Source organism: Patella vulgata, chromosome 8, assembly GCF_932274485.2.
Source record: "Patella vulgata chromosome 8, xgPatVulg1.2, whole genome shotgun sequence".
Lineage (NCBI taxonomy): Eukaryota > Metazoa > Mollusca > Gastropoda > Patellidae > Patella > Patella vulgata.
Window position 1 is genome coordinate 39,785,284 of NC_065886.2, and position 23,900 is coordinate 39,809,183.

Sequence of the window (23,900 nt, forward strand, 5' to 3'; positions counted from 1 at the left end):
CTAAACAGCTGATCCTATTAATAGATAGAAAATTACTAACACTACTCAAATATATTTCCTAGTAGCCTACATATATGTTCTGTCTTGTAAAGATGCATTATGTAAAATTTAGATAAATGAGTTGTTCTATGTAATAGTTCTATGTAAAATTTAGATAAAGAGTTGGCCATTCTTGCTATAATAGTTTCATGTAAAATTAAGGCAAATGAGTTGGCCGTTCTTGCTATAATAGATTTATGTAAAATTTCGATAACGAGTTGGCTATTCTTGCTATAATAGTTTCATATAAAATTTCGATAAAGAGTTGACCATTCTTGCTATAATAGTTTAAAAAAATGAATTGCACAAATATATCGCATAGTACATGTATATTAACAGTCCAGAAAGGTTCTTCTACTTCTTCAATTTAAAAAGATGATTGAGAGAAAAGAAGAGGTAATATTGGCACTGGAGAACCAGACTGAAACAAGCCAAAAGTGAGGCTGATGTCCTCCGCCAAAAGACCAAAATAAATAGATGACACTTAATTAATCGCACATTTCTTTTTTCAAAAGTATCGAGCAATCAAACTGAATATCAACTATTTTCGAAAAGCGGGGGACAAAAATGTAAGAGCTAAATCTGTCTATTGCAGGTCTTTCTTTAGGCTTTAAATGTTATCTAAACTATTAATTTGACATTTATTAACACGATAAATTTATAATCAGCTCTCCAGACCGTTGGATGGCCAAGATGTAAGTGGAATAGAACACATGTGAGATGTAAATATTTCACGATAGATCTCGAATCAAATAGATCTCGAATCAAATATATTCCACCACAGATGACTAACGTACGATCATCTGCATTCTTACGTGGGGTGGGAAGAAGTCACAGGACCCCAAGTCTTGAGTTGAGTCACAAGTCACGGGTCTGAGTGGTGTCCCTAGTCTCCAACTGTAGTCGAGTGCTATGTCTTTGCAAAGCCCAAGTCCTGTTCAGGTCGCTTGTTTATGAGTCAGCAGCTCATAGCGACTTGAGTCCTTAGCTCTTTTAAGTCACGAGTCTAGTCACAATAAATATTTCACGTTACATCGCAAATCGGATCTTTGATGCGACTAAATTCGGCCTCGAGTCCAGCATCCCACCTTGTATTCTTACATGTAAACCCTAAATGATTCAGTGAAGGATATTAGGAATATAGTTACTGAAGTCATGAAACCATCATACTGACCTTTGTGTGAAGGTTAATTTACGGACTCCACTACATTCGTTCGCTAGAAACTGTACGATATGTATCTGTAAATCTGGTCCAGATAATTTTATATATGCTCCCTTATTACTGCCGATATCATAATAATTAGACGCTGAAAATATCGTTAAAACCTGGAGGGAAAAAACAATTTGAACAGATCATTGATTTCCTACTAAAACGGAAAAGTACTTGTAATCATTCAGAAAGGCACCAAACAAATGTATAAAATTTGGTTATGACACTCTCCTCAAAGCAAATAAGTTTTTTTGTCTAAATTGGTAACATGTAACCAGATAAATTCTGCCTGACATTGTTGCAGTAAAAGCTGTGTCGTTATAAGGATCCCCATCAATTATGTCTTTTGCTTGTATAGTTTTAATATTAAAGTCTCACAGCATCATTTTAGCGCAGTAGTAATTCCCTGTACAATATTGTGAAAGATGAGTAGGAATATCGGTCCAAAAATGGTTTAATTCTGTTAAGTATTTACAAAGTTATGTACTGCTCTATATTTTATAAGCCTGCAGCTATTTTGTTGTGGATGAACAGAAATGAAAGGCCTATTTCAATACCGAGAGGTTATCTTGCGTTGGTATTTCTTATTTTGTTTTCTTAATTATATGTTAAATAATAATCTGAGTACAACAGGACTGTACAGCGCAGTTGATGCTTACTGCTAGCCACTGGATCCATTCACTTAATTTGATATGTTCGTCTGTTTGTGATTTCTGCATATTGTGTCTTGTCCGTAGATTTGTTTTTGTGTAAATTATGTGTGATGCAGTCCCCCTGCACTTGCTATTATTAGCATGGATTAAGCCGAGAGAAATTTGATAATTTAGCAAAAAATGTATATGGTGCATTGTTACTTTAATAAAATACTGAGTCATAGTTACCTTTCCATCATGATTGTATTCAAACCCCTCGGGTTTACATTCATGGGAACGTATTAAAAGTTGGAATTTATGTTCTTCTAGGAAACTCTCAGTGACATCTGGACCAAAATAGCATCCTCCTCCACGAAACGTATTTGGATTACATCCCATATGTGATTTGGGATCACTCCATAATAAGTCTAATACCTAAAAAAAATAAACATATATAGGTCTCATCAACATTTCTTTATTATACACCTTGGAGCTGCGGAGCTCACCTGCCGGTTCAGTGTTCGATCCCATTGTTGCCAGAGAAAGTTCATCAAGATTTTCTGGCGTAGTTCACCCTTGTCAGTGGTGCAGGGAGAGGGCCAACAAGGGACAATATATAGTCGTTCGGATAGGAACAAAAACCATGGTCATTTGTACACATTGGTGTGCACATAAAAAAAACCTTGGCACTGTCCAGGCAAAATTTATCTCATAGCACACACTATGGCCTATGCACGTCTTTATTAGCTGAGTCGGTGCAGAACAGTAGGAGGACACTAAACCTACATTTCAGTTCATTTTATACACCCCCATCTTATTAAAATAATTAATAGAATACAACATGAATAAAAACACATTGTTTTATCCAACCTTGCATCAATAAAATTACTAACTTTTTCAGGAAAGAAGAATTAAATACTGAAGAAGTTAATATTTTTACTGATGAAATGTTGGGAAAAACAATTGATTTTTTTTATATTGTATTTTATTCATTATTGCATATCGACTTATCTGATGTATCATTTTGACTCGATTGATCCCATCAAACCGTCTGTAAATTGGTTTTTGTTTTCTATTGATTGGAAGCCTCATGTATTTTCCTCACCCTGTTCATCCATCTGTCCAGCTAACTGGAGCTTGAAGCATGACACTCTAGAAAACAAGGCCATCCCATCCACCCCACCTCGTGATACATAACTCATTGAAGGTCTATTTTATACTAATTACCTGTTTCCACTCTTCCAGTCTTTGTAATTCCATAGACATACTATCCAGTCCTCCAACATCTGTTATAGTTGGTGGTCGTAAAACTGATATATACTGGAAAACAATCAAAATACATCATCATCAATTCTTGAGTTTTTCACCAGATGTTAAAGATATATTATTATTCAAGAGCTAAATCTGCCTATTGTAGGTCTTTCTTTAGGCCTTAAATGTTATATAAATTATTAATTAGACATTTATTAACATGACAAGACCATAATCATCTCTCTAGTCCATCGAATGGCTCTGATTTTAAGTAGATTAGAATGGTTCGACCATTTAATGATTTAATTTAAAAATAGAGAAGCCAGCCTAAGTCTCGAAAGACCAGAACCGAAGTTATGATAATTAACAATTAGTGCACATATCTTGTCAAAACTACAAACAGTGATAACTTCGCTCAGAATAAAGTAATTTGAATGAAATTTTCAATATATTATTACATTATCTATTTTTAAACTATTACAGCAAGTTCTAGGAGACACAGTGGCTCAGTAAAGCACTGGCTTATAAGATATTTTCAGCATGGTTATTGCATGGGTCGTGTGCACATAAAGAATCCCTTGACAGTTGGAATTTGATGAAAAGTAGGCAAAATTACTCTCATCTTTCAGTTTTAATTCAATTCAATGCTTACATAAAGTTATGTACCTACAGTTCAATATGGTTTAACCTTACATCTGCATTGTTCAACGGGACCAATGTCTCAGATTTAGGAGAAATTCAAATATGTCCCATCCGCTGAACAGAGTTACCTACCTTATGTCTGTCTAATCGTGCCAGTGATTTCATACTAACATGGTCGGATATCCCACCATGCACTACCAATACCTTATCATCTATAACTGTTGCTAACGGTAACCAACTAAATACTTCACTAAAGGCATTTGTCACCTTTACAGCATTATTCTGAATAATACAGAAATTATATATCATATTACCAGGGTATATGATAAGAAAAAAAAATTGATTAACAATTATTGGATGTTTTAAAAAATTGGAAAATTAGTTAGCAGTTCCTCTTGATTGAATAGCCCTAAATTTTCATGGTATTGTATTGAAGGATCTCTAAAGGCCATAAATTCTATCGGTAGGCCTATACAACTAATGTTTATGTGTGTATGGGGAAAGTTCTCTGGTTTCCTCCCAATGCTAAAAACCTCTACGCGCAAGCGAATTAATGAAATAAAATTGAACCACATGTTAGTCTCAAAATGACCTAGTTTGTGTCAAGTGGATGTTAAACACCATTTCCCTCTTAGCCGCACCCCCCCCCCCCCTTCCCCCCTATTACTAAGCAAAGCTTCAACTGGGCTTGTCTCGCCTCCATCATGCAAATGGTACAATCATAAAAATAAAAGAAGTCTAGCCGAAACATCCCTCAATAATAAACAGTAATTGTATTTGATATATTTGTGTCCTGTGTATTTCTAGTGATAGTTCAATTACTAAATGCCATCCACATAAAAATAATATTGTCTCTCACCCAACAGGCATCCATAACAGCTAGTATAGATATATGTGCTGTTGCTGACATTACACTGATTTGAAACATTTCGCACACTAGGCATGCTAGATTATCAATAAAATGTCTGCTTTCACCAGTTAGTCTATGTCTCTCACTTTTACAGTTTTCCCTCTTAAAATGAATTACCCACTTGTAAAATGATAAATTTAATGAAACTATAGGCCTACCTTGTATTTTTTGATGATTTCTTTGATAAAACCATACCTTTTAAATAATAAATAAAACATTATAATAAAAACTTTAGAATAATAAATAAAACATGATAATAAAAACTTTAGAATAATAAATAAAACATGATAATAAAAACTTTAAATTATTAAATAAAACATTATAATAAAAACTTTAGAATAATAAATAAAACATTATAATAAAAACTTTAGAATAATAAATAAAACATGATAATAAAAACTTTAGAATAATAAATAAAACATGATAATAAAAACTTTAAATTATTAAATAAAACATGATAATAAAAACTTTAAAATAATAAAACTTGATAATATAAACTTTAAAATGATACATAAACCATGATAATAAAAACCTTAAAGATACATTATGGGAGATAAGATAAAGCGATGGCAGTTCTCGCTATAATAGTTAAAAAACTAGATAGTGTAAAGGTAATTTGCTGAAAATTTCAGTCAAATTGATCTACTATGAGCCGAGAAAGAAGCGGGTGAAATGTTTGCATAGTCTCGGTCATCATTACTAAAATCATTAATATAAACAGCATAGTCTTGATTATCCACTTTTTCTGATTTAATTATCAGTGGCCGTTAGCGGCATATAGGAATCTAATCCAGCCAACATCAAAGGCTAGCCTTGACATCGAGAGTTTATTATGGTCTGGACTGGATAAGTTAATTAATGTCTAATTGATAATTTAGATAACATTTCAGGCCTAAAGAAAGACTTGTAATAAGCAGATTCTGCTCTTGCATAATGCATGTTTAATTAAATCATGATAAAATAACAGTTATTGGTCATTATACAGATTTTGTACTTGAATTTGATGATTTTTTAAGATTTTATATCCATATATATATATCAAATGGTTATAAATTGTAAACCAAGTTATATAGATTTTAAGTGCTGTTTTCTATAATGAACAGTATGTATGTTGTGATTTATACATAAAGTGTGTATTGCTTACCTAAACATAAACATTGTATTTCTGATCTGTACATAAAAAGTATATTGCTGATCTGGACATAAAGAGTGTATTGCTGATTTGTACATAAAGAATGTATTGTGATCTAATATAAACAATGTATTGCGATCTGAACATAAAATGAGTATTTCTGATCTGTACATAAAGAGTGTATTGTAAACTGCAACTAAGAGTGTATTGCTGATCTGTACATAAAGAATGTATTGTGATCTAATATAAAGAATGTATTGTGATCTGAACATAAAGTGGGTATTGCTGATCTGTACATAAAGAGTGTATAGCAGATCTGTACATAAAGAATGTATTGTGATCTATACAGAACTAGAATTGCTGATCTGTACATAAAGAATGTATTGTGATCTATACAGAACTAGAATTGCTGATCTGTACATAAAGAGTGTATTGCTGATCTGTACATAAAGAATCTGTTGCTGATCTGGCATTTGAAAAGTAATATGAAAATATCAATATTTACCTCAAGTTCATAACATGATCTTCGTGGTTACCACGGTTTAAGAAGACTTCATTAGGTGAGGCAAGAAAACAGGCTAGTAATATTGTAGCAACCTCGATAGACGATGGTCCACGGTCCACAAAATCACCATTAAAAACAAACGGATTGTCAACTGATGGAAGACCATTCTACAAATAAATATATTAATTTTTGTATTCATAAATGAAAGCAACTGTGTATATTGATTGAGGACTATTAAAGAAGTTGAATCTTTAAAAGCAATATCAGTCCCAAAATGATTCAATATCATTCAGAATAAGATGCACAACATTCAGCATGTATAATTAGAGTCTAACCTTATGTAAGATTATGTATAAATCATTAGAAACTAACATAATAGAAGATTCAATGGGGGGCACGAGGGGCGCGCCCCCCCCCCCCCTAATTTTCGACAGTGCCCTTTTTTTACTGCTGAAAGTGCCTTTTCTCAGACTCAAATATGTCCGTTCCCAACCCGTTGTAGGGATCCCAAATGACTCAAACCATCGACTCAAACACACCAGTCTGGGAAATAGCTCTTGGAATGGCTACAGATGCAAGGAAATGACGGATAATTTTCTTGGGGACCCCCCCCCCCCCCTCAGCAGCGTGCCCCGTCTCCGCGGTCAATGGTCAATGCCTTCATTTTGCAGCACCCCCCCTTTTCAAAATTCCTGGATCCGCCCCTGAATAACCTTATGGAAGAACATGTATGAATAGAAACTAACCTTATGGAAGATCATGTATCAACAGAAACTAACCTTATGGGAGATCATGTATCAATAGAAACTAACCTTACGGAAGATCATGTATCAATAGAAACTAAACTTATGGGAGATCAGGTATGAATAGAAACTAACCTTATAGAAGATCATGTATGAATAGAAACTAACCTTACAGAAGATCATGTATCAATAGAAACTAAACTTATGGAAGATCATGTATAAATAGAAACTAACCTTATAGAAGATCATGTATGAATAGAAACTAACCTTATAAAAGATGACGTATGAATAGAAACTAACCTTATGGAAGATCATGTATCAATAGAAACTAAACTTATGGGAGATCATATATGAATAGAAACTAACTTTATAGAAGATCATGTATGAATAGAAACTAACCTTACAGAAGATCATGTATCAATAGAAACTAACCTTAAAGAAGATCATGTATGAATAGAAACTAACCTTATAAAAAGATCATGTATGAATAGAAACTAACCTTACGGAAGATCATGTATGAATAGAAACTAACCTTATAGAAGATCATGTATGAATAGAAACTAACCTTATAAAAGATCATGTATGAATAGAAACTAACTTTATAGAAGATCATGTATGAATAGAAACTAACCTTACAGAAGATCATGTATCAATAGAAACTAACCTTACGGAAGATCATGTATCAATAGAAACTAACCTTATAGAAGATCATGTATGAATAGAAACTAACCTTATAAAAGATCATGTATGAATAGAAACTAACCTTATGGAAGATCATGTATAAATCCTCAAGTTTTCCGTGTAGATCACCACAGACTGTAATCTGCTTGGATATTGATGTGGAAGCATAGTTGATATTTTTCTGTTGCTGTAACAATTTACGAGCTGCGTTTAGTAGTTCCAGTAAATACCGTACATGTAGTCTCTAAAATTGAAAGTAAAAATATAAATCTTATGAATTAAAACAAATGTTCATGTCATATCTGGGAGTCAAATTAGCTCAGTATTATGCTGGCAGACTAACCAAGAGGTCCCGGGTTCACTGAGAAAGTTCTTCAGGATTTTACAGTCTGGTTTCCTCTTGTGAGTTGTACATTTGGACAAAAAGGAGACCCCATTGAAGAAGATATTAGTGATTACTGAGATAGATTACGATGGTGCTTGCGAAGGGCCCAACTCTTTAGGTCTGCCACTGGATGTAATGCTAGAAACAGTGACTCAGTGAGTAACCTAGAGGTTCTGTGACAGTTGGAATTTGATATAAAAGTAGGCTGTAGTGCTGCTGCCTGGGAAAAAATTTCCCTCATAGCACAATGCATGGCATATGTCTGTCTTCATTAGCCCAGTCAGAGCAGATCAGTAGGACATTGAACCCTATTTCATTTTATTTCATTGCTAACTTACCTGTTTAGCTTTAAATGCTTGTATTAATGTTTTAACCTGGGCATGAGTTACAGGTAATGTCAGGTGTGGTCCCGTATACGTGCTTTCTATACGTATATCATCTAAACTCCCGATTACATCTGATGTCTCCTTCGCTACAAAACAAAAAAAAATAACATGGCTTAACATCTCAGCCCAGCAAACAGCTCATAGTCATTTTCCCATGGCGTGGTGACGGTGAGGTTGCAAGAACAGATACTCATGCACTACTTGTTTGTTTGTTTTTATGCCACTCATACAACTTGTTGTTTTTTTTTATGCCACTCATACCACTTGTTGTTTTTTTAGGCAACTCATGCACCACTTTTTGTTTTTTTTAGGCAACTCATGCACCACTTGTTTGTTTTTTTACCCCACTCATGCACCACTCCTCTCCTTTTTTTTTACGCAATTCCTGCACAACTTGTTTTTTTTATGCAACACATTTAAAGTGGGTCTGGGGTGGGGTACATAATTTATTCACAAGTCTGTCTGTAATTTTCTCTTTTGCAGGAGGGCGAGAGAACACCCCTAATAATTGTGCCACTTGGTTGAGAGCCTATTCAAGCTATTAATGCTCTCACTGGCCTCACCACATCCCTGCATTTTCCACTTATAGATTTAACCAAATAAAGGCAAAAAAGTATTTTCAGAGAGCAATCCAGACAGTTAAATGAAAGTAATTCGGTTAAATACAATATTCATTGCTAAAAAACCAAAAAATCCCAACAACATGGAATTTTATTCGAAAAAACCCCAGAAAAGACAGAAGCTAATATCAATCAATCAACATAACAATGGTGTGTGATAGACATTCAGACCAGATCATTAGTGGCACTACACCAGAAAACCATAAAAAAAAATTAATGTCACAAAATAGCTTATTCACAGGGAATTTTTTTATACCCACTGATTGGCATTTGCATTTTTCTGACAATGTTTTATTTTTCACCTTAACAATATTTATTGTGGGGACAGATCTCTCTCTCTCTCTCTCTCTCTCTCTCTCTCTCATATAGGTTACATAGAAAATAATAACTAGCTCTTTCAAAACAGAAAATAAATTCAACAACTATTTCCTTATCCCAATCGCTAAACAACACAAATTCAATCGATTTCATACTCTGTTGTGGAAATACTGTAAAATGTATCAAACTTGTATTAATTTACAATAATTGTTGAGTAAATACTCTTAAAGATACAGTCTGTTATTTAAGAGACATCTAACTTTTAATTTCCTTGTTTGTTACAGTTTCATCTGGTTATCAAATTTCTAATGATTTTTATAATTTTCTAAAGAGACATACAACTCTTCTCTGAGCGTCATTCATCAATTGACACACTCAATAAACAGCTCTCCACACAGATATTATGCGGCATCGTTTGAAAATTGAAGCATGTTTTGTTTTTTTCTGATTCTTTGTCCTGGTTAAAGGTAATACACACTCAACAATGTTATCACCCATTATTAATAGATATTTTTCGGGAAGGACACTGACCTTTGCAGGCTCCCAAGTCATATGGATATCTATATATGATCAAGAAGTCTGCTTGATATCTTCCCATTTCTAAATTTCTAATACTTTAATGCGATTTTAAGTGATTATGTACATGATCACTGGCAACGGTCTTGGGATCTTACAAACACAAATAAGCTTCAACAAATTAAGCCTTGCTTAGGGGGGTGGTCAAACTCTTAAAATACTAACAAGAGGGATGAATTTGTTTTGTGCTGCTCGAGCATTGGTTATACTTTCTCAATCCATATTTTCATCTTAAAGTAAGAATCTTAGAATGAATGTAACGCTGTCATGTCCCTTGGATAGTTGAGCACATGTTAATTACGTGCATCACCCAGGCTAATGAAGATGGTCATACACAATATTTAGAGTGTGTGTTATGAGGGAAGTTTTGCTCTAACAGTGCTAGCCAGACTATGGCCTATTCATCCCCAGGGCCATGATTTTACATTCTATTCGAATGATTAAAAGATATCCTTTGCCAGATACTCCATCCTGTATCATTGTTAGGAAAAAACAGGCTGGAAAGAAAAAATTGGATTTTTATCAGCCAAAACCTGGGATGGAACCGTGGACATCCTGGTTAGACACCAGCGCCATACACACCAAGCCAGAGGCTTGCTGGGCAGGTAGGCGTAACAGAAGAAACTGGAAATGGTTGATAACGCTCGAATTCGATGAGATTTCCTTCCAGATGAGCTTCTCCCTCCCGAAGATGTGCTCTCATTTCGCTCAGTTCTTGGTTGTTGCTGATCTTCAGGACATAATCATAATCCATCAACCAAGGGTGGATTGGATGGCTGAATAGTTAGCGCATTCGCGTTGTATCATAAGGTCTGTTATTGAGTCAACTGGCGTGGTTTCGATTCCTCGGTTTTAAGTGACAAGGAGTAGGGTCGCTTGTCCAACCTCATGGGTTTTCTCTGAGTCCTCCGCTTTCCTCCCACTGCTAAAGACCCTTACGCGCAATCGAATTATTGAAATAAAATTGAACCATACGTTAGTCCCAAAATGACCTAGTTTGTGTCAAGTGGACGTAAACCCCATTTCTCTCTCTCAACCATGTCATGGCTCAGATATATGTCAAATTGATTCTAGCGTGCCCTAAGTTTGATCTGCCTACCCTCCTTACGGAAGCCCCAGCATGCCTCTGCACCAAGCCACAATCAATAATAAAGATTTGACACTATGTCCCTTTAATTGTCTTGGTTGAAGAACCCTCATTATAATCATCTTTAATCTCAAGTTTAATACAATCTCAGTATGTGAATTATTGCTCACAGCACATCCTTGCATGTTTGGTTGTATGAATTTTACCATTATTTGTCAGATCACTTAGTTATCTTAGTCGTACTCAAAAGCTTTTAGATAATGACACATGGCTTGAATACTTTATAAAACATATATAAGCTTACCTAAGGCAACATCATTAAATATAGAGTTGTAAGAACATAAATAGTCGGATTTACCTTTATTTACTCGAAAACTATTCAAATTAATCCATTCTAACTTCAGTTACAGTCATTTTAAAGTTTAAGGTTTCTATTGATTTCACACCACCATTTTTCTTTGTCTCAGATAAATACAAGAATAATAAAAATAAACACAACAGTTCTATGGATAACAATTACTGTATTTCCACTAAAACTACGTTTCAACAATGATTCTCTTGTCGTTATCAAACACAATAGAAATACAGTAATTGTTATCCATAGAACTGTTGTGTTTATTTTTAAATGTGTTCAATTACTAAATGCCATTCAAACAGTATAAAAGAATAATAGGTTATTTTTTACTTTGATGTGCTTCACTATAAAAATACGAACAGTGTTTACATTAAAATGATAAATATTTTTGACTTTTAAGTTTTAAGACATGGAAAGGATCGGGCATATTGTGCCTTTCTTTCATGAAAATTATTCTTCCTAAAGGTAGTGATGACTTATCCTCTTTCTTTCAAATGCTGACTTTAATTAACTGAAATTAGATTTTTTTATAAACAGAAAATATATAATCACTGGGTGAAATGGAACTGGTTATCTCGGCCAAAAGAATGGAACAGTGTTAAATGTATCGTGAAAACAACATTTTAAGTAATTCTGAGAAAAATATACGTTTATTTATTTCTAGGGTCACATGTGCAATGCTAATGTGGACAATTTTGTCAAGACAGCACGTATGTGCATTCCAGTATGTACGCAGATGGACCTCAGAGGTTTTTTTTATCTTCCAAACAACTATGCAGCAATTTTCTTGTTAGTCCTACAGGTGCTAACCCTGACTAATGGGATCCAGACTCGATAACCTCCAAGACTTTAAATCTTAGACATTCTAGTAGGGAGTCCTTGCATCCTTGTTGCTCAACCACATTGTCCATAAATATACTTGGGATCACTCCTTTAAATTATTCTATAAGGTTAATTAATAAATCCACTTTACTTAGTTAATGTTTAATTGTGACTGGGTTATTCCTAGTCTAACAAATAGATTAACCAAATCTAACTGTATCGTGACTTGATTGAATTCAACGGAACTATTAGAACCTACTTTATAAATTTGGATAATGAGTTGTCTGTATACAGAAAGACAATTCCAGGATGTCAATTTACATACAGTGAATGGTTAATTAACTTCCAGTTGGGACTCAACAGTTTGAATAAAGGAACTAGCATGCTATTTTGTTAAAACATCTTAATATTACCCACCGTGCAGTGATCAGTGCGACTGGAATCACAATTTTAAATTAAATGCATTTGGCCAAAGAAATTTAATTCATAAATGTTTCAGGGTCGTGATAAATAGATATTACCCCTTGTCAGTGATGCAGGATAGCTGTCTAGTCGTTCGGATGGGACGGAAAACCGAGGTCCCTTGTACACATTGGAGTGCACGTAAAAGTTCCCTTGACAGTTGGAATTTGTTATTAGAGTAGGCTGTAGCCGCGGTCCGGGCAAAATATCCCTCATATGCCCGTCTTCACTAGGCCAGTATAGGAGCAGAACAGTAGGACGTTAAACCCCATTTCATTTCATTTCATTTGATAAATAAATAGCCACGTGAATCTCATGAACAATATTTTGTTTAAAATTTCAAAACTTAACATTGAACTAAAGCTATTGAGTAATATTTGGTATTGCCACTGCAGTCACGATACGATATGTATTGCGATTTAGGTACTACGATACAATTCATAACCAGGTCAATATTTACCAAGAAAATAACAGGTTAAATGAATAATTGATATTTTTGGTCCTGCTGTTGTTGAAGAAATAAAACTTGTTTTATATCACGATATTGGGGTGAATTAAAATAAGGACCAAAACAATTTAAGAGTGTTTGTGTGTGTGACATGATGATTAAGTGTGACCGGTTACTTACTGAAGCGACAAAAAAACCCAAAAAACAAGAATCACGATATATCTATTCAGCGTCTCACGATTCAATATGCGAATCGTGAAAAGATGAATCACGATACATCGATTCAACGATATATTGAGACAAGTAATGAAGTATTTTTGTTTGTTTCAGAAGAATTTATTTTTGAATCCTCAATGACGTTCACAGACTCTAACATGGACGTTTATCGGAGAGAAAAACGACCAAATGCATCCACAAAATAACAAATTATCCCTAATCCTTGGAATACTAAGTGAATTTATTCTCAGATTCATTCAATTTTATCAAGATAATTGTCATGAGTCGAACATCCACTATCATCACTTCTTAATAATTTCCTTATATCCATTATTCATGAAGTGACGGGAAAAAAATTCCAGCAGGAATCGTCTGGAGGATTTATCTGTATAATATGCCATGAATTTTAGCCCCCGTCTATTTTTTGAGGTATACAGATTCCCTAGTTAATATCAAATAATCGTTAATCATGATTTACGTGGCGCGTTAACTAGTTTTACAAGCTTTTAACATAATTCTCAAGACATTTTCTGCCATTTTTATTATCAGTGCATTTATCAATGACGACATTAACACGCATATCGTTATTTAAACGTATCACAAAAGCACAATAGATAATGATAGATTAAGTCTGAAACACTTGTTACATACAAGCAGACGCTTTAAGTTGCTCTTTGTTATCATGGGGTTTTCTTATCCTGCTCGACAGTATCATTAAAGTTGAATATCTAAAAGATATATGGTTCAATGTTCTATTTCATTTGGTTTGAATTGAAAATGTCACAATATTTGGCATACTCTCTGCATATATAAACAAGCCAGTGCCACCCAAAATCTTTAAATCTGATTATCTCCCATTAAATTTTGGACATGAAATGAAATGAAATTGGGGTTTTAACGTCCTACTGTTCTGCTCTGAACTGGGCTATTGGAGACGGCATACACCATACAGTGTGCTATGAGGGAAATTTTGCCTGGACAGTGGCACTACGGCATACTCTTATATCAAATTTCAACTGTCAAGGGATCTTTTATGTGCACGCCAATGTGTACACAGGACCTCGTTTTTTTTTTTGTCCCATCCAAATGACTAGACAGCTATCCTTTTCAGGCCCTGCGTCCTGCATTACTGACAAGAGGGGAACTTTCTCAGTCAATGCAGGGATCGAACACCCAACCTCCAAGCTAGCGAGCCAGCGTCTTACCCACTAGCCATCGTGACCCCCTTGATTTTTTGGCTTTGCTTTTGTAGTTAAATGTTAAATAATGAATCACAGTATATTTCAGTGAGAATTAAGCGGCGGTGAAATTGGAAATTGTCTGAAATGTGTGCAAATAACCTTGTGTCATTCGTTCATTCAATTCTGCCTACTTAGATAGCAAAAAGAACTTCACTACTTGAGAATGGGCTTGCAACAAGACGGTTATCAAGAGTAAAAACACAATTATTGATATTAATATAAATCATAGATGGAAGCAATAGCTTGATTAACTACGCCCAAATTTATGGTTAAAGGAGCTAAGTCGCTAATATTTGGGACCTAGAAATTGGCACAAATGGGTCGCAACACATATAATAATGTAATATGAATTTATATAAACTGTTTTACATTCAATCGTGTCCGTTTTACTGTGAATTGTCATCAGTTATGTCTGGCGAAATACGCCAGAAGTCTCAAGTCAGTTTCTAGCGTCTGGTTATTCCAGTCAACACCGATTTTATTTATTGTGCATGCTCTCCAAATAAGAACATGATATCACTGTTTGACATGACTTGTGGAATATGTCTAGCCTCATTCTTTGAGCGCCTTGTTACAAATGGCGCTGAAACGCATTATGGTACACGATTCGTGTACCAATGGTAAAATGTTTATTTTGTCTTAAATATTGGATATCAGAAGCCCATCTTTTCCAGGTAAGATCACAACACCAATGCTGATTTAAATTGCAAAAAAATTTGTGTTTCTAATGTCGAAGATTTTGGATTTTATTGAGTTACGGACATAGCTACTTTAAAGAAGATAATAATTTAGACGTGCAGTAATAAAAAGCTGAGAGAAAGAGAGAATAGGGATTTATAAAGTTAACTGACAGAAAAATGACAGAGACCTTTCACTGCAAGCACAATAAATTTATTAAAATTATTTCTAGCCAAATATTCAGGATGGAAAATAAAATTCATGAAGGAGAAATATTTAAGTAAATTTAATAGCATTTTTTCAGCTAAAAGTTCAGGATGGAAAATAAAATTCATGAAGCAGAAATATTTAAGAGAAGTGATTAATTTCTTATTATACGGCCACATTTATTTTTCAATCCTTTTACAAATTCATGTAAGTGAGATGAAGATTCCTGTTGAATTTCAACAATTTTTATTAATTACTTCTAGAGTTATTTGTCCTTGTTTCACACTGTAGAATCTTGCGTATGCCAACAAAAGTGATCATGCAATCTGTCTGAAATCTATGTATGGTATGCAGACTATCATTTAAAATTCTTAAACTTGTATTAAAAAAAACTTTATGCAAACAATTACTATGAATTGTAAGTCAGTAAGGATTTGTAAACCCTGGGCCAATATTGCATAAAAAAACCTCAAATATCCACATTCTGTCTAAAATGAATTACAGTATTATAAAACAAAATATTTCTAATAGTAATAAGATTCTATTATTATCTCCTTCACCTGGAATTTGAAGTTCATGGGCATTATTAAAATCTGGAGTAGCCAAGCAGTTTAACCCGTCCACCAAAAATTTACTTTTTGGTTAATGACTGATAAATATTAATCAGCTTACAAAAATGTGTTAATAGGACAAATGCAGGCTATAAAGGGGAATTCCCCAATGATGTGCCCACTCTCTCCTTATGGTAGATGGAGCTTAAAATAAGTTTGCATTTTTTCTTAAAGTCTTGATACACCATTTTGAGCAATAGGAGAAATCACTTGCAAACTACATTATTTTGAAAAGTGAATCTCTAATCGGAATATCAGTTCCAAAACAGTTCAATTCCGTTCAGTATTTACGAAGATATGTTTAATTGAAATTTCATCCATCTATGCCCTATGCCACTCTTTTATCGCTAGCAGAGAAATCCAAGCCAGGAGATTTTGATTTTGTTTTTCTTAATTAAATGTTAAATAATCAATCTAAGTACATATTTAGCCGTGAAAAATTTGATATTTTAGCGAAAATGCAAATGGCGCATCAATACCTTATCAATTTACTTTAAATTTTAAAGTTGATTTCTAAAAAGACTAAAATATAATAAATAAATCTCCAATCTTATGTCCATGTAAGTCAATTTCAAGCAGCTGTGACAACAAAAATTTATTCTCAGGTAAGTTTAGATATTCACTTTATTTAAATTTTAATGTTGATTTCTAACTAGATTAATTCTTAATACAGAAATCAACAATCTTAAACAAACATTATGTAAGAGCTAAATCTGTCTATTGCAGGTCTTTATTTTGGCTTCAAATGTTATATAAATTATTTTTTAGACATTTAGTAACATGACATTAAGCCAATGATCAAGTCTCTAGACCACTGGATGGCAGTGATTTGACAGGATTAGAATGCCTGCGAGATTTCAAAACTTAACAATTGTCCAGTACCGTTGTTATGATAATAAACATTCTATGCTACATGTACATCTTCCAACGCTCATAACTTTGCTCTGAATAAAGTAATGTGAATGAAATTTTTAATATATTCATTTTTCATTATCTATTTTTGAACTGTTATAGCAAGAACGACCAGCTTGGTATTAATATCTTACAAATATCTCTTTAACATGTCGGGGGGTTGGATGGCTGAATGGTTAGCGTACGCGCTTTATCATAAAGTCTGCCATTGAGTCGTCTGGCGTAGTTTCGAATCCCCGGTTGTACGTGACAAGGAGTAGGGTCGCCTGTCCAACCTTGTGGGTTTTCTCTGGGTCCTCCGGTTTCCTCCCACTGCTAAAGACCCCTACGCGCAAGCGAATTATTGAAATAAAATTAAACCATATGTTAGTCAGTATAGTAGCTCCACATCCCATCCCGCCCCCTCTGGCATATGGGACATTCATTTGAAACCCTATCTAGTTTTGAGGGGTTGAATGGTCTAACATGTGCGCATTAGATCATAAGGTCTGCCGTTGAGTCAGGAGGGTTGGGTGGCCGAGTGTGTGACAAGGAGTAGGGACGTCTGTCCAACCTCATGGGTTTTCTCCTGGTTGTCCAGTTTCCTCCCACTGCTAAAGACCCATAGGGACAAGTGAATTAATGAAATAAAATTGAACCGTATAAGTCCCGAAATGACCTAGTTTGTGTCGAGTGGACGTTAAACCCCATTTCTCTCTCTCTCTCTCTGAACATGTCAGTCATGTAAATTACATCAGGGACTGATCCGTCTCGTGAAATGTTAAGGGGAATTATCCGATAAATGTTAGTGAATAATTTCACATTTCTGCTGGCATCACAAGATTAATGGTGAAAAGTCTACGACCTTTATCAAATTACCCCCTGCTATGTCATGTAATACATCAATTCCCCTGCGCGGTCGAATCATTTACACTGGTGGCATCTAGGTAATTAATTTGTTGATTGGTAAAAAACAGAGATAAATAACGTATAAATAAATTATATACATGTTTATCATGACATTAATGCTAGGATGGTCCGAGCTGAGATCAATACCACCACCAAATATCCATTAATCTTTCCTAGTTCTTCGGACAATGTCACCAATTATCCAAGCCATATTCTCTCGTGGTCATGTTTAATTAACAAACCAAACTCCTTGATCTTAATGAAGAATCTATGAAAAGTTTACCTCTCCAGACAGCTGTTTATGAGAGGCCCCATTTTCATAATAATCTCTGATACCCACGACAACAATTTGTCTGAGAGTCAATTTGTATGGAAGATATTTGCTCAGAATCTCGGTGACACGACACACATACAGTTTTATGTCATCTCTGAAAAGTTTTGCTACTTTCAATATTAGTGAAGCGAGTTTCCCATTGTGTTAATAAATAACGATTTGTCTTGATAATTGTATTTTGACTCGTGTTGACACACATACAGTTTTATGGTATCTTATTGGACAGGAAGTTTCATTGTGGCTTCTTTTACATTTGTTGAGATCTCTACATTAATCTGTCTGCTGCCATTATTTGATGGAACCACGGTGACTCAGTGAGTAAAATGTTAGCTTGCTAACCTGGAGGTCATGAGTTCGATCCTGGTGTTGGTCGAGTAAGTACACTTGTATTTCCGGCGTGGTTACCCCTTTTCAGTGGTGTAGAAGGGAGGGCCTGGGAAGGGACAACATATAGTTGCTCGGATGGGATGATAAACCAAGTTATCATGTACACATTGACATGCACATAAAAGAACCCTTGACAGTTGGAATTCAGTGTAAGAGTAGGTTGTAGCACTACTGTCCAGGCAAAATTTCCCATATAGCTGAGTGCATTGTGCATACCCGTCTTCATTAGCCCAATAGGAGCAGAAAAGTAGGAGATTAAACCCTATTCCATTTCATTTTGTCATTATTTGATTTCAGATTCTGAACACCGAAGAGTACAGGATTATATTTTATACATTATTAATAATAACGCTATTTATATTACACAACTATTCAATCCCCACTAGGGAATACTGTAGGCGCCAGAAAATTTTCTCATTTTGGAATGACAATTTCATTAGATAACTAAGTTTTCACACAGCTGATGCATTGTATTGAAAAGTTCTAGATCCAAAATGTCTTCAAGTTATGAGTAGGTACATCCAATAACCATTAATCTATCATTTCATGATCTGCGTAGGTTTCATTACAGCTCCACAGTAAATTTATTAAATCCTAAGGGCTCAATTAAGGACATCACTTTGCTCAACAATGCTGGAATTTTATGTTAATACTAAATCAAATCACATCTGGTTCCGTTTCAAACCCCATACTTCAGATTGGGGTTCTAAAACTGAACATGTTAATTATCTTCTGTATATCCTGAAGCGCCATTTCTATTTTGAGTTTAAAACCAGACATGTCCAGCTGTTTACCTGAAGTAGTAGCAGCATTCAACAGTACAAGAAAGTCCTCGGGTATAATCCATAACTCAACGGACAAACTCGCTCAATTTTATATCCAATTTAATAGAAACTCCAAATAAGCTCAATTTTATATCCAATTTAATAGAAACTCCAAATAAGCTCAATTTTATATCCAATTTAATAGAAACTCCAAATAAGCTCAATTTTATATCCAATTTAATAGAAACTCCAAATAAGCTCAATTCTATATCAAATTTAATAGAAACTCTAAATAAGCTCAATTCTATATTCAGTTTAACTGAAACTCCAAATAATCTCAATTCTATAGCAAATTTAATAGAAACTACAAATAAGCTCATTTCTATAATAAATTTAATAGAACTCCAAATAAGCTCAATTCTATATTCAATTTAATAGAAACTCCAAATAAGCTCAATTCTATATTAAAGGAGCTAAATCGCTAACATTTGGGAACTAGAAATTCACAAAAGTGGGTCGCAACGCATATAATACTGTAATATGAATGTATATAAACTGATTTACAGTTATTCTAGTCTACATAACTCCATTTGATTTGGTGCAATGTGTCTAGCCTCGTCCCTCTCAATACAACTGGGGCTGAAGCGCATTATGGTACACGATTCGTGTACCAATGTTAAAAAAATTATTTTATCTTAAATATCGGATATCAGAAGCTCATCTTTTCCCGGTAAGTTTACATCATCAATGTTGATTTAAATTGACCAATAATTCGTGTTTTCGATGTCGAAGATTTTGGAGGATTTTGAAATACGGACTTAGGTCCTTTAAATGTGGGAGCCCAGATGTGATGGAAGCAATCCGAAATAGCGACACTGATGAAGGCTACATCCAAACCGTCAGCATGTCACACCAAGTATCACCAAACATGATGACTTTAACAACTCCCATTCTTAGCCTAGGAGAGTGGGAAAGGAGACAGGGTGAAGACCCATTACTTCGGCAACTCCGCAATGACATCCTGAATGGAAGACCAGCTAGGACAAAAACAGGATCACCAGAAGAAGCTGCATTGTACCGCCATTATGAACACTTCGTTCTTAAGTCTGGTACCCTGTATAGGCGCACAATGGTGGCAGGAGATGAGATTTTACAACTGGTTTTGCCTGAAGCCTACAGACGTTTGGCGATTGTCGGAGTCCATGACGACCTAGGACATCAGGGAAGAGATCGAACTATAGGTTTAGCTCAAGAAACTGTCCTCGGTGTGTGCGTAGGAAGGCTTTACCATCAACCTGTCCTTTGGTCAACATCAAAACCGGTCAACCGATGGAATTGGTCTGCATGGACTACATGTGTGTGGAAGAGGCGAAAGGAGGCTATGATAGTATATTAGTCATCACTGACCATTTCACCAAATATACCCAAGCAGTGCCAGTTAGGAACACCACAGAAAAAACAACTGCACTATGGGATCCCTCAACGGCTACATAGTGATCAAGGCCAGCAGTTCGAGGGAAAAATCATCAAGGAATTGTGCCAGTTGACTGGGATCGAAAAGTCTAGAACAACACCATACCATCCACAAGGGAACGGACAATGTGAACGGTTCAATCGGACTTTGCTGAATATGCTCGGAACTTTGCATCCTGAACAGAAGTCGGACTGGAAATCTTACGTTGCTCCACTCATCCACGCATACAATTGTACAAGACATTCATCAACAGGATATTCACCGTACAAATTGATGTTCGGAAGGAAACCAACCTTAGCTGTTGATGTTATGCTAGGAATTGTGGATAGTACAGAGGCCAAAGGAAACTACAACTCGTATGTTGGATCTCTGAAGGAAAAGCTGGAGCACGCATATCTTACAGCATCAGCTTTTAGGGAGGATACGCAGGAACTTCAGCGGAAAAAATGCAACCTAAGAGCCAGGATAAATGTGTTGGAACCAGGGGATTGTGTTTTAGTGAAACGCCTAGTTTTTCCAGAGGGCAGACACAAGCTAGCAGATAAATGGGAGGATAAGCCATGTAAGATTTTGAGACAGCCAAACAAGGACATACCGGTTTACGAACTACAAGCGATTGGTGGAAATGGTCGGAAAAGGACATTACACAGGAACCATCTTTTACCCATCAGTATGTTACCGGAAATTTCACCAGATGTCAACACTAGAACAAGACCAGTACCACGACCAAGAACTAGACAACCAAAGGTAATACCAGAACCGGAAGAGTCATCCAGTAGTGAAGAAGATGAGGATCAGGTGTACTTAGTGGAGGATGCAACCTACTTGCAACCGGCTAGCACCACTGAGGTACACGATGGGAACGAAGGACAAGCTGAGATCGACACCAGTGTTCAAGATGGTGGAAGCAGGCCTGAACCACCAGACTCAGCTGTTTCTGAAGTGTCAGAGGAAAATTCACAGCCAGATGACCTGGAGCCCAGAAGATCGGGAAGAGAAAGAAAACAACCGCTCCGGTATGAAGATTATGTCATGTCACAGCAACCAGCATCTTCGGTACCTTCTACCCTACAGTTGCGTGTTGAACTGGCAAGATCGCTGTTACCACCAGATTTCATGAGTTTGTCACCAGATAGGTTGCAGGTCGTACTAACTATGTTGCCAGGTTTATGCAAGTCCTTGTTTCCGGATGTATTTTAGTTTAGCTGGTGTTGGAGACGGCCAGGTTATATTGTGATCGGATGTCGAATATGGTTAATGTCGGGGACAACATTTGCATTAGGGGGGAAGTATGTGGGAGAGTGATTTTATTGGGGAATATTTTAAAGTCACCAATACTAAGTTTTAAATGTTAGATAATATGTTCCACTTCACTAGCTTTAGCTATCCTGTGTTTCTATCGACTTTCTATCCACTATCTTAAGTTAGAGTGAGTTTCTTCTCACTTTTGGTATCTTGTCTTGGTTTTAACCTTTGAACCTGAGTATATTGTGGTCAGGTGATTTGGTATCCAGGGAATGTTTGGACACTTAGGTAATAGAGTTTGAGGCAATAGGTTGACTATTTTCAGTTCTCCATATTGCAACTTATTTCTGTATAGTCATAGTTTAATTAGCTAGTTTTAGATATTTCATTTCTAATATAGTTTATATAGAAGTTAGATTAAAGTATTCAATAGTTCCAGTGATTGCCAGGTAGGATACTTCAAAGGTACTTCACCTTTGACAGTCTGTCTAGCCAGCAAAACCCCTCTCTAGGGGTTTCTGTTATATCTGAATAAACCGTTGAATCGAACCCTTGGTGTGGTTTTTTTTACAACTAGAGAATGGACCCCCCGTAACATAAATATAATAGAAACTCAAAATAAGCTCAAATCTACAGTAAATCTAATAGAAACCTCAAATATGCTCTGTAAACAACAAACAACATTGTCAAATCTAACACTGCTACGATCAACGTGGTGAAACCCCAATAATTTTTTTTTTTTTTAAGTAAACCAATATTCTGAATATCTCAACTTGGATTTCAGAAGCTGAAGCTACTTAATCGATACATAAAATGACTAGTCTATGTACTGATTACATAAAATGATTACTGTACTCACCAATTACATCCGCTATATTAATGGATTATATAAAATGACTGTCATACTTACCAATTACATGAGGTCTTTGGGTAGAGGCAAAAGCCCGAGCTATTTTAGGTTGACCATTAACATCCAACGACAGTTGATTTATCATACTGTTAAAAAAGTTATGAAGCTGAAATGGATAAAGGAAAAAAATCATATAATAAATTATCTTATCCTGTCCTGGAATATCTAACAAAATATTTATTTTAGAAATAATAATAGCATGAAATGAGAGGCTTCAAAATTAGCGTCCAACTGAGTCAAATTCATCTGCACAGAAGAAAATAACAATTGAAATGAGATGGGGGTTTAGTGTCCAACTTTTTTTTCCTATATGAGGGAAATTTTGCCCGAGCAGTGGCATCTCGAATCCACGTGCACGGTCAATATGTGCATAGGACATCAGTTTCTGTCTCATCTCAATGACTCAGAACAAAACAAGCTAGCTATATGGTTTACACAAAACTCGTACCATCTAACAAAATTAAAATCTCAGATGAATTATGCAAGATTTAGATAAAGAACTGGTTGTTCTTGCTATATAGTTCAAAATAGATCATGCAGAATTAATATATTGAAAATTGTGTTCAAATTTCTTTATTCTGAGCGAAGATATTAGCCTTTCGAAGTTTGACAAGATGTTTGCATTTTTTGTAACCACCATTCTAGATGTTTGAGGCTTAGCCACATTTTTTTTACCAGTTTTAGATTAAATCATTAAAAGGCTGAACCATTTCAATGTACTTAAAATCGGACCTATCCGATGGCATCCATAGTTGATTATGGTTTTGTCATGTTAATAAATGTCTAATTAATAATTTATATAACATTTAAGGCCTAAAGAAAGACCAGC

At 35.2% G+C, this 23,900-nt stretch overlaps 1 protein-coding gene across 1 annotated transcript; it reads right to left on the reverse strand.

Moving 5' to 3' along the window:
- On the reverse strand, positions 1–23,156 carry LOC126830036 (serine/threonine-protein phosphatase with EF-hands 2). The gene is made up of 9 exons (XM_056102888.1): positions 23,072–23,156; positions 8,469–8,602; positions 7,828–7,989; positions 6,322–6,488; positions 4,843–4,879; positions 3,907–4,056; positions 3,109–3,201; positions 2,055–2,316; positions 1–14 (listed from the first exon to the last, which is right to left on the reverse strand). The coding sequence occupies exons 1-9, from the start codon at positions 23,154–23,156 to the stop codon at positions 1–3; spliced, it is 1,104 nt and encodes a 367-aa protein (XP_055958863.1).
- Positions 23,157–23,900: the final 744 nt, after the last annotated feature.

Coding starts and splice junctions, on each gene's coding strand:
- LOC126830036 (XM_056102888.1), bottom strand. CDS start 23,156: ATGATAAATCAACTGTCGTTGGATGTTAATGGTCAACCTAAAATAGCT. Junction 6,489..7,827: donor TATACATGATCTTCCATAAG/GTTAGTTTCTAT, acceptor ATTTATTTGTAG/AATGGTCTTCCATCAGTTGA. Junction 3,202..3,906: donor CACGATTAGACAGACATAAG/GTAGGTAACTCT, acceptor ATTGTTTTCCAG/TATATATCAGTTTTACGACC.